The sequence below is a fragment of the Echinops telfairi genome, unplaced genomic scaffold (assembly GCF_000313985.2).
Source record: "Echinops telfairi isolate 266 unplaced genomic scaffold, ASM31398v2 ScPeMD7_2010;HRSCAF=2546, whole genome shotgun sequence".
NCBI lineage: Eukaryota > Metazoa > Chordata > Mammalia > Afrosoricida > Tenrecidae > Echinops > Echinops telfairi.
In genome coordinates, this window is record NW_022105908.1 from 19,858,301 (window position 1) to 19,869,694 (window position 11,394).

The 11,394-nt window shown below is 52.4% G+C and overlaps 1 protein-coding gene across 1 annotated transcript in view; it reads left to right on the forward strand.

Annotated features, from left to right (window-relative positions):
* Positions 1 to 8,627, forward strand: part of TP53 (tumor protein p53) — a 20,603-nt gene extending 11,976 nt beyond the window's left edge. The window contains exons 2-11 of the mRNA XM_013007322.3: positions 2,688 to 2,789; positions 3,049 to 3,070; positions 3,165 to 3,395; positions 3,828 to 4,014; positions 4,097 to 4,209; positions 4,434 to 4,543; positions 4,848 to 4,984; positions 5,086 to 5,159; positions 7,147 to 7,253; positions 7,651 to 8,627. Of these exons, the coding sequence (XP_012862776.1) occupies positions 2,716 to 2,789; positions 3,049 to 3,070; positions 3,165 to 3,395; positions 3,828 to 4,014; positions 4,097 to 4,209; positions 4,434 to 4,543; positions 4,848 to 4,984; positions 5,086 to 5,159; positions 7,147 to 7,253; positions 7,651 to 7,732 (1,137 nt within the window). The 5' untranslated portion in view covers positions 2,688 to 2,715 and the 3' untranslated portion in view covers positions 7,733 to 8,627. The remainder of the gene's footprint in view (positions 1 to 2,687; positions 2,790 to 3,048; positions 3,071 to 3,164; positions 3,396 to 3,827; positions 4,015 to 4,096; positions 4,210 to 4,433; positions 4,544 to 4,847; positions 4,985 to 5,085; positions 5,160 to 7,146; positions 7,254 to 7,650) is intronic.
* Positions 8,628 to 11,394: the final 2,767 nt, after the last annotated feature.

Genomic DNA, 11,394 nt, shown 5'->3' on the forward strand with positions numbered 1-11,394 from the left:
TTAAGTCCCTTTTAACATGAGTTGTGTGATCGCCATCAGTTCTGGTAGGTACCACCTCCCACATATACATTGTTTGCCCCCCCATCTCCCTTATAAATGGTTTCATCACTTCTCAGCCCCGTGCATCTATCTACTCCTGTGCTTCACAAACTGGAAAACCCAACAGAAACAAGATAAAGGGGTAAGGATAAAATAATAATAATACAAAGCTAAAAATACAAATAGTAATAAAAAATTTAAGTACAAATAGTAAGAAAGAAAAGACTAAAAAAAAAACATTGTTTTTAAAGTGAGTTGGACTAAAGCCCTCTGTACTGCTGTGTGAACTAATTAGCTATTGTATTCTTTCTCGCTGTATACACCTATCCATATATGTATAGATATAAAGAAAAGACCACTGTGGATATTTTAAAGGCCAGGGAAGAAATTTTGCCGTAGAACTAACAAGAAACATTTGCACCTAGAAGAATTTCAGGTTGGGTCAAGAGGGAGATCAACTGACCAAGTATCAAGTTCCATCCAGTATCATCACAATGACAATGATCCCTAGCTGATACTGAAGCTGTTCAAGACTCTTTCCTGTGGCTAGTGGGAATCTGCCAATAGCTTATTCTGATTCGATCATCTGCAGATGGGTTTTAGGCCCCTCGATAAGTCTTTATGAGCTTAGAGAGCCTCATCTTTCTCCCAAGGAGCAGCTAGTGTTCTCAAACTGCTCACCTTGTCGTTAGCAGCCCAAGGTGTAACCCAGTACGCCACCGGGACACCTTTAATTCTGTGCACGAGGAAGCAAGGAAGCTATTCCTCTCTGTGGTTATTGTGTTTGTTCCCATTTTACAGAGGAGGCATCCACTAGCCCAGAGATGTAAGGTGGGTTGTCCAAAGTCTTACCACAAATGTAAAGGAGGCACAAAGACAGAGGCCTCTGCCCTTCCTCGTCTCTCCCTCCACACTCCCCTGCTCCCTCCCAGGAAGGTCTCCCTTTTCCGTGAGGGGTGTCATCGATCAAGAGCATAGGCCCCCAGACGTATTTGGCCTACCCACCCCCTTTTTGGGGGGCGGAACTACTCAGCGCCCCACTGGGAAACACTGATCTAGAGGGACCCTGGATTTGCTTACCCAGACAAATGCTTGGGGTTTCTCTTCCTGCGTCCCCCTGCTCCCCCTCCGTGCACGGGTCAGGTCCACTCCCCCTCCCTGCCCTCCACAGCAGCAGTTGGAAGGCTGTGACAGCTGGCCCTTTGCCGAAAACCTTTCTGTTTGAAGACGTATCAACGAAGGTCCAAACCTCAGGCCTGAATAGATTACAGAAGAAAGAGAACCCCAAAGAGCAATGAACACCTTACTCAGATGTTTGACGGATCCTGTTTTTCCTTAAAACGAAAAACAAACACACAAGCAAGCAAGTCATCTGCTCACCTCCCCCTGTCTACCTTTGGTAAAGTCACTTAACCCTCCCCAGGGATTTACCTTTTCACCCTGGTGACAAGTGTGGCTATCAGGACAAATTAGCTAATCTTGTAAAAGGATTTTACAAGCTCTTTTCAGTACCTAAGAGAAAACCTCAGACCAGCATAGCACTACCCCCAGTTGCCACGGAATAGATTTCAACTCATGGTGGCCCTTTGTGTCAGAGTAGAATGGTGTTCTCATCTTGGCTGGGGGGGTGGTTTTTTGTATGTTTGTTTTTACAGAAGTAGATCACCAGGCCTTTCTTCCGAGGTCCCGTCCCCCTGGGTGGGCTCAGAGCTCTAACCTTCCTCTTTTTTTAAAATTTTTATATTTATATATATTTTTTAATCAATTTATTGGGGCTCATACAATTCATCACAATACATAGATCAATTGTGTAAAGCACATCTATACATTTGTTGCCCTCATTATTCCCATAATTCGCTTGCCTCTTGGGTTCCCGGAATCCGCTCATTTTCCTTTTTCCCCCCCTTCCCTTCCTCCTCCCCTCTCTCCCATGCACCCTTAATAATTTATAAATTATTATTGTATCTTATATTACACTGTCCGGCGTCTCCCTTCACCCACCCTTCTGCTGCCCGTCCCCCAGAGAGGAGGTTATATGTAGCTCCCTGTGATCCATTCCCCCTTACTACATCCCCTTTCTCTCCTGGTATCGCCACTGTCACCCCTGGTCCTGAGGGGTTCATCTGTCCTAGATTCCCTGCGTTTCCAATTCCCATCTGTACCGCTGTGCATCATCTGGTCTAACCAGGTCTGCAAGGCAAAATTGGGGTCCTGGTAGTTGGGGGGAACCTTCCTCTTTTAGCAGCTGAGCTCCTGAACCTTACACCACCCAGACACTCCTGGGCAGCGGCTGCCTCATCTTTTTCCCCAGGAAGGTGGCTGGAGGGAGAGCGTGTGCTCTGCAGGGTTATGAGTTAGGCAGTATGGAGATCGGCAGTCCCTCTGGATTTCCCTCAAAGCAGGGTGTGCTGGGCGTCACAGGTTGGGGAGTTGGGTGGGCAGGGGCAGCCTGACTTGTGAAAGATTTGGGGAGAGAGGAGGTGTTTTGAGAGCGCAGTCTTGCTCCCCAGGAAGTTGGGAGGGGACCCAGTCGTAGCAGATCCTCCAGCTGTGCTAGCGATCTGGACGTTGTCGGGTGGAGGGGGATCCCTCCCTGGGAAGGGACCTGGGCTTAGCGTGTGATGCCGCCCCTCCCTTCCCCCCCACAGTGGCCAGACTGCTCTCCTGGGAGGAGCCATGGAGGATTCCCAGTCAGATATGAACACCGACCTCCCGTTGAGTCAAGAGACATTTTCATACCTGTGGGAACTGTAAGTAAAGGCCTGGTGGGCAGGCCGGATTCACTGCCCAGTCTCCAAGTGTTGCCCTCACCCCCCCCCTCCCCGCCCCCCCCCCCCCTCCCCCAACCCTAACCCTAACCCTAACCCTAACCCTAACCCTAACCCTAACCCTAACCCCCACCCTACCCGCCCCCCCCCCCCTTCCCTGCTTGCTAGCAGAGACCTGTGGATGGGCGAGGTGCCATCACGGGTCGGAAACCAGGATTAATTTTCTACCCTTGTCTTTCAGCCTTCCCGAGGACTCCGTGCTGGTAAGGACAGGGGCAGGGAGGGCACCGGGGCTGCAGGGGTGGGGGACGGGCAGCCCGGCCACTGCAAGCCAGCCCTCCTTTCTGCCAACCGCAGTCTGCCTCGATACCTTCCGAAGCTGAGGGGGTGGACAGTCTGCCACTGCAGGACGTCTTGTCAAACTGGTTACAAAACCAGGGAGGCACTCAAGGGATGTCAGCGCCCCCCACACCTGCCCCCTCCTGGACCCTGTCGTCTTCCGTGCCTTCTCAGAAGACCTACCCGGGCACCTATGGCTTCACCCTGGGCTTCCTGAATTCCGGGACTGCCAAGTCTGTCACCTGCACGGTAGGTGGCTCTGAGGGCCTGTCTTGGACTGGCCTGTTGCCCACCGGGCTGGCGTCCCCCTGAGCTTTGAGGCTTCCTTTCCAGCCCTAACTTCCTGCCAGTTTGTCTAGATTTCATCCATCTAGTCTGAAATACCCCCCACACCCCGACTTCTCCCCAAGTTGAGCCCCTCCACCCCCTACTCTGCTCCTTTTGTGCCTACTCTCAATGTCTGTGGGTTGGTCTCAGGGGGACATGAGACCTCCTTTTTCTTCCCTCCCATTCATTCCCTGGCTTGGGACTAGTAGCTGCCGAGGTGTAGACCCCCCTCCCCCCCTGTCAGGAGCCATCCCCCAACTCGGTGCCTGGTTGTCAGGAGGTGCTTCTGTAGGGTGCTGGTCCATTTGGCCCCTGGATGGTGCTCCTAACCTGCAGCCCCTCCCTTCCCCACAGTACTCCCCCGACCTGAACAAGCTGTTTTGTCAGCTGGCAAAGACCTGCCCGGTGCAGTTGTGGGTCACGTCTCCGCCCCCGCCTGGCACCCGTGTGCGCACCATGGCCATCTACAAGAAGTCCGAGCACATGACAGAGGTTGTGAAGCGTTGTCCGCACCACGAGCGTTGCTCTGACTATATCGATGGTGAGGGGTCAGGCACTGGAGACGGGACGGGACCAGCTGCCCCAAGTCCCTAAACCCCTAATGTCTCCCCATTGCTCTTTAGCCCTGGCTCCTCCTCAGCACCTCATCCGGGTGGAAGGAAACCAGCGCGCTGAGTACCTGGAGGACAACGTGACCCTGCGACACAGTGTTGTGGTGCCCTATGAGCCCCCCGAGGTCTGCTGTGGTTGTGGGGCTCCTGGGGAAGAGGTCGTGGAAGGGGGTGATACTGGCCATCGAGTGGGGAGGGAGGCCTGTTAAGTGTCCCGCCCCCACCCCCTTAAGAGTTATGCCGAGAAGGCGGGTTGTCCCCATTCTGCAATGAGGGCATCGAGGCTTACAGAAGTGAAAGAGTTCCCCCGGGGCCGGGGTAGCCTCACCTTGAACCTGCCATCTCCCAGGTCGGCGCCGACTGTACCACCATCCACTACAACTTCATGTGTAACAGCTCCTGCATGGGGGGCATGAACCGGCGACCCATCCTCACCATCATCTCCCTGGAAGATACCAGGTAGGGACCCACAGGCCAGCCTTCCCGCTGGCACACGCCTCCCCAGCCTTTTGCCTGCCTGATTCTGTCCCCTAAGGCCGTCCCTCACTGCTCACGGCTCCCGACTGCTCCCTGCCACCCATCCCATCCCAGGGAACTCCACCACAGCTCCCCCCCACGGGTCTTTTCCTTGAGGTCTCAGAATGTCTGGGGCTGGAGCTAGATCTCAGCCAGGGTGAGCGGGGAGCTGGGACTGGGGAGGTCTTGGTTGACAGGGAGGAGCAGGGCCGATGGAGTCTGGCTTCCCTCCTCTCTCCCTGGATAGTGGCAATCTGCTGGGGCGTAACAGCTTTGAGGTGCGGATTTGTGCGTGTCCTGGGAGAGACAGGCGCACTGAGGAAGAAAACTTCCACAAGAATGATGAGCCTTGCCCCAGGCCACCCCCGCAGAGCACTAAGCGAGGTAAGCAGCCGGACAGAGGGGGGTGGCAGAGGCATAGAGGGTACAGTTCTGCCCGCAGTCCTCCCAGTCCCCTCCTCACCTGCCCCTGCCTCTCTCCGCAGCACTGCCCACCAGCACCGGTTCCTCCACCCAACCAAAGAAGAAGCCACTGGATGAAGAATATTACACCCTTCAGGTACCAGGTTCAGGGGAGGTGGATACTCGGTCTCTTCCCTGCTCTCAGTGGGATTGGATAAGGCAAGACAAGGTATAAGCACAGGGGCTGTGAGGTTTGCTTTTGTCTTTTCTTCCTAAGACCCGACTTCTCTTCCTTTCCTCTATTCTTGACCGTGGTTCAAGTCCACACGCGCATGGGCTTATTCCAAACAAAATGCGCGTCAACGTGACCATGCAATCAGTGGACAGCGATCCATCAGTTCTCTCCGGAGTTTACTTGTCTTAGACTCATCATGGTACCTTTGAAATAAAGATGTCTAATCAAAATGGATGGTCCTCTCAGAGTCCAGGTAGAGAGGTCAGCTCAGGTCACTGTTCTCGGGGTTTGGAAATGGGGATCTTGAGAGGTTTTCCTGAAGGACGTGAGGCCATCCGGGGGCTTCTCACGGAGCAGTTGTAAGAAAGTGGAAAACCCCACTGGGAAGGCCAGGAAGGTTGCGCCACGGGATGTTTTGTTGTGTTTCCATCACAGCCACACACCCTCTCATTTTTCGAGGGGAGCAAAGGCTGTCCTCAAGAACTTTGTTGGGAAACTTTCCTCTGTCCACTCTCCAGCCCTGACCTCACCCCTTTCTGGCTTCATTTTGTCGCCCAAACTCAAAGAACAGTGAGAAGGAACACGGTTTTAGCCCCTTGAGGATGTAAGGTAAATCACAGATACATCATTCTTTAGAGAAAGAGATGGAAAGACCTCCTTCAGAAGTATATAGACCTGGATAGGAGATAAGCCGAGAAACAGCTTCGTATTGTAATGGTTTTGTGTAATAAAGGCTTCCACGACTTTGTAGCAATGCTTTTAACTTGCCCTCGTGTATCAGGTTGAACAGATTCAAGCTTCACGTCTGATATTGAAGGTACTCTTTTCTTCTTGGCTGTTTTGCTAGCAATTAGGACGCTCACCATCCAGGCAGGAGTGGCTCAGAGGCCGTGATGTGCGCCACGACTTTAGAATCTGCTTGTGACCATAGTACAAATGGCCTAAGAGAGAACATTAAGGTGATTCATAGTACAAATGGCCTAAGAGAGAACATTAAGGTGATTCCCACTGTGCTTCGGAAGGGTTCAGGTGGGCAGAACACCTCACCCTACCTCACCCCATTGATCACTTCCTTGCCACCAGCCCAATTGAAGCACTCCCTCCCTCTGACCTTAGCCATCCAAAGTTCAGTTAGACTTCATCGGCAGCCACCCAGGGATCCGGTCATAAAGCACCCTAAACTCAGGAGTCCGTATAACTCCTGGCCCTTCAAACTCGAGAAGCTAAAGGGACTTTGTCCTTAATCGGTTGCCCTCGTAGCCTTGCTCTGAATCGGGCCCCTCGGAGCTCAGTCAGGGATCCCTGGTGGCCTTGTGGGTTAGGCTGCTAGCCTCAAGGCCCCTGGTTCAAACCCACCAGCCACTCTGAAAAAGAGAGGTGAGATTGCCTGCTCCCCCTAAGGGTTCGCAATCCCAGCACTCCTACATTGTCCCTAGGCATTGGAATCGACTCCCTGGCAGTGGGCTTGGGCTTAGTTATTGCCTCAACTCACAATTACCCATTGTTGGTAACCAGAGGGATAAAGGAAGAATTCCCTGCACGAGACTTCCATCTGTCCCTAGGGATGTACCAGGCTCTTCTGTGCTGAAAAGTCCTTTGCAGTTTCTGGAAGCCCCCAGGTTCAGAATCCCTTCCCCACTGGGACCTAATACATATGCATGATACTATGAATATGCATGATTGACTCTTTGCACCCTTCTTTTCTGAGGTCTGTTGCCAGGGTAGGGTTGGGGACTCCCCAATTATGTGCACATTTTTTAAAAGTGTTGCCTGGTTATTTGAGAAAACAAAAGGTACCTCGATTGCCGGGGAATTCCGAGGTCTATTTTCAGAAACCAGAGACAAAAGGCCAAATTTGGGTTCTTTATCCCACAGCCAGTGCTTCTCTGTCCCCCCCCTCCCACTGCAGATTCGTGGCCGTGAACGCTTCAAGATGTTCTGGGAGCTGAATGAGGCATTGGAGCTGAGAGATGCCCAGGCTGGGAAGGAGCCAGAGGGGAGCCAGGCTCACTCCAGGTGAGTGACCTGGGCTCCCTTCCGGCCACATAGAAAGCCACGGAATTGTTTCCAATTCTACTTCTATGGTTAAAGCAGCGGATCCCCTCCAGGGGGTCCTCACACTCGTCCCTTTAGAATCTCCCACCACTTTGCCTTGTACAGTCACCTCCCTGCCTCAAGCCCAAGGGCGATGGGTGCATCCTAGCAAGTCCTCTGTGCCCGGGTTCCTAGGCCTCTTTCATTGGTAAAATGAGCTGAGTGAAGATTAAGAGATTAGTAGGCACAAGTACCCTGAGGTTCTCAGTAAACCTGGCTCGTGGGTGCAGTTACAATTTCAGCCAAAATTCCTCTTGCACCAGGGTCAGGCTTCTGACTCTCCCGCATATGTGCTCTCTTACCCCTCTTTCCTCCACAGCCCCCTGAAGGCTAAGAAGAGACCATCTACCTCCCGCCACAAAAAGACCACCTTCAAGAAAGAGGGGCCTGACTCAGACTGACACCACTGTGTCCGGTCGCCCATGTATACAACCCTGCCCCCCACACCTTTGCCCTCCTCTTCTAGCCTTTTGAAACTGAGGTGCTTGAACCCTGCTTGGCACTGGTGTACCTCCGAATCACCCAGGAACTCTTGGTCTCCTCCCCTAAGAAGTTGGACTGCACCGGCGGGGTTTTTTGTTTGCTTGCTTGCTTGCTTGCATTTTGAGGGTGAGGGCCGCTGGCACACTCCTGAGTTCAGCTCTTACAAAGAACCCTTGGGAGCGATAGGAATATGGTCGTGCTTGTGAGAGTTAGCTTTTCCAACCAGCTATACGTTCATCGGAAGGCCCACATCACCAGCACTCAATGAAGGATGTGGAATGCGCCTTCTCCCGGGGAACACTGGTCCCTACCTCACACCGATCCCTACCTCCTGGGCTTGCCCCTGTTCCAGGGAAACAGAAGGCTGAACCAATAACCACAAGGGCCCCAGCTGCCTGGCCTTCGAACCCTCAGGGGTTATGGTGATGTGGCCTCTGGGTCTTTCCCTTAGGGGCGCTGGGCCCCTATCCCTGCTGGTTGACAGGCCGATTGGGCAGCTGGTTAAGGGAAGGGAGTTGGCTTATCCCTTTTCTGCTGGCCAAGCCAAGTCCTGTCCGGACTCTTGGTAAGGCTCAGCGCCAGCAGGGAATCTCACATCTCACCCCCTCCCAGGCCCTGGAGGAGTCCAGCGCCAACACTGGATCTGTGTCCAACACCATCTGTGTCACTGCCCCTTGATGCTCAGGGTCTCCGCACTGTGCAAGGGCACATCTGCCTGTCCTTCCCCTGTGACCCCTCCCCTCCCCCACTTTGTATACCCCATTTTTATATCCAATTCTTATTTTACAATAAAACTGCCACTTGTGTGCCTGAGCGATGGGAACCAAGCTTGGCCCGCAGGTACAGGAGTGAGTGAGGAGATGAAGTTGGGAGGCCGCCCCTGAGCCTCCCCCACCCCCCAGGAGTGTGGGCTTGGGGGCCCAGCCCTGGGGTTCCAGGAGGGGAACAAAGGCTGGGGACTGGGTCAGTTTGCGGGCTGCATGACAACCAGGGAGGGGGGTGACTCCATTCATAACTCTGGAACCAAGTGTCTCCCCTTTGCCAGGGCTGGCATGAGGTTCTCCCCCGCCCCTGCTGCTAGGGTTGGGCTACTGCCCCCTCTCACCGAGGATTATGGGGTTTAAGTGACTTAGCAAGCCTGAGCTTCTGGGGTGGGCCATCTGCTCCATAGGAGAGGGCCCGGGTACCTGGGATCCCAAAAAGAAAGGGGGTGGGTGCTATTAGATGAAGTGGGAGGCTTGCCAGGGAAGTGGGGGCAGCTAAGGTGAGGGTTGGGAGGTGGGACTGGAGCCTTCCCGGCACCCTCTCATCCTGGGCCTTGTGCCAGGTGGTTGAATGAATCGAAGCTTTAAACACTGCCAGAAAAACCTTTCAAAGGGCTTCTTAGGGTAGGGAGGAGAGTTGGGGTTGGGGACTAAAGCACACCCCCACCCAATCTTCCTCTTCAGAGCTGCCAGCTCCCAGGGAGGGGGGCTGGGGCAAGTTCTCCCTATCACCCACAGCTGCCTGAGCCAGCCAGTGCTTGGTGCACTGGTCAGACTGGGGACAAGGCCCCCCCTGCCTCCTCCTCTGGATGGGAGGTGGGAATGTGAAGGTCCAGGTGGGGATTCTGAGGTCACTGTCCAGTCCATCCGCCAAGATGAAACGCCAGTGGAAGCTCCCTAGTGATCTCAGGGCAGGGAAGCCACCATCCTCCCTGGCCCCAGCACTGCCTTTTTGGTCTCTTGCTAGGGAGCGTCAAACATTCTCCTCCTAGAGACCTAGAATCGCTTCTTCAGGGACTATTAACTAAGCCATCTCCGCACCCACCCAACATCTTCGCAAATCAAAGCTCTTCCAATAGTCCCTCCCTGGGACTTTTGGAGATGGATCCCCTTGGAGTTCTCTTCTTGGCTGGTGCCAGCACTCCCTGACCCTCACCATCGCCCTAGATGAAGCCCCATGCTCTCTCTTCATTCCTACTATACCCAGAAAGGTTTAGTGTGGTGCACCTCTTGGTGGACTGAAAATGATAAAGCTAGGTTTGGTCCCAGCGCTGCTATGGGCTATGGCATCTTCAGCGTGTACTTAGCCTCTCCGGTTCCCCTCGCTCACTCCCATCTAGTGGGGTAGACACTGGCCCCTGACTCGGCTAGGCTTTATGCCAGATTGATCCCTGACCTCAAGCTTCTAGAGCAGGGGTTCTTAACCTGTGGGTCGTGACCCCTTTGGGTGTTGAACGACCCTTTCACAGGGGTCATCCGATTCATCACAGTAGCAAAATGACAGGGATGAAGTAGCAACGAAAATGATTTTAAGGTTGGAGGGCTCACCACAGCATGAGGAGCTGTATGGAAGGGTCTCAGCATCAGGAAGGCTGAGAACCGCTGTTCTGGAGCCAAAGCCCTACCCGTGACTTTGGGAATCATCTCGCCCAATGTCCTAATTTAAAATCCAGACTTACAACCGGTCACCTTAAGTCACATTTTTTTGGTCCTTTCTGATTTCAGCAAAAAACTATACTTATTGTACTTTGGAGAAAAAAAATGTGTGGCTTAAGGGCTTTTTCATTATCTTAAAAATAAGAGAAGGGAAAAAAACTTTTTTAAATAAGAGAAAGGGAGCCTAGGATTTCGTCAAGTTAAAGCTACAAACTTCAGTGATTGACACAGAAAGCAAACTTGGCTGAACGAGTAAATCCCCCCAAAGAGACTTTTTAATGAGATATATTTAAAAAGGAGAAAGGTTAAAGATAAACAACAAAGCCCACCAATGTATAAAAAACCTAAAATTATGCTGACCTCGTTAATATGAAAGCCTCATGAGGATATGTATCTATTTTAGCACCCGCCCCTTTTGTTTAAACTATTGCCCGAGTTCCTTCTCACAGTGATCCCAGTCTTGACGGAAAAGGACCCTGGTGGCCTGGAGTCAGGCGTTGGACTGCTGACAGCAAGGGGAGTGGTTCAAACCCAGTAGCTGCCTCTCGGGAGGAAAGTGAGACTGGTCCCATAGCTTGACAATCTCAGAAACCCTGCATAGGAGTGCTGTGAGCAGGAATCCACAGAGAAACAGCCTGCTAAGTCTTTTCCTGTTCCACCAGATGCCCTGGTAGCCTCCACTTTCTCCCACAAAGCCGCTGGTGAGTTTGAACTGCCAACCTTGCAGTCAGCAGTCCAGTGTTTGCCCAACATTTATTCCAAATCCAGATCTTTCCATTAATGCCTGATGGCGTAACCACGATGCCACCAAGCCTCCTTTATGAAACTAGAGACCATATAAATGTCTAAATCTGAATGTAAAATCTAAAGAAACAATCAGGGAGAAGGCACCAGTGAGTTACACTAGGACCCGGTAGGGTTGATTCTAGGCGCACAACGCTGGTTGAATAAGAAATCAATCTATCAACGTAATTTATGACATCAGCAGGAAAATTTATACGATCCTATCAATAGATGCTGAAAGTAATTTATTAAATTTCAGCAACCTGTGAAGAAACCTGATGGTGCCCGGCTATCAAAAGATATAGCGTCTGGGGTCTTAAAAGCTTGAAGGTAAGCAAGCGGCCATCTAGCTCAGAAGCAACAAAGCCCACATGGAA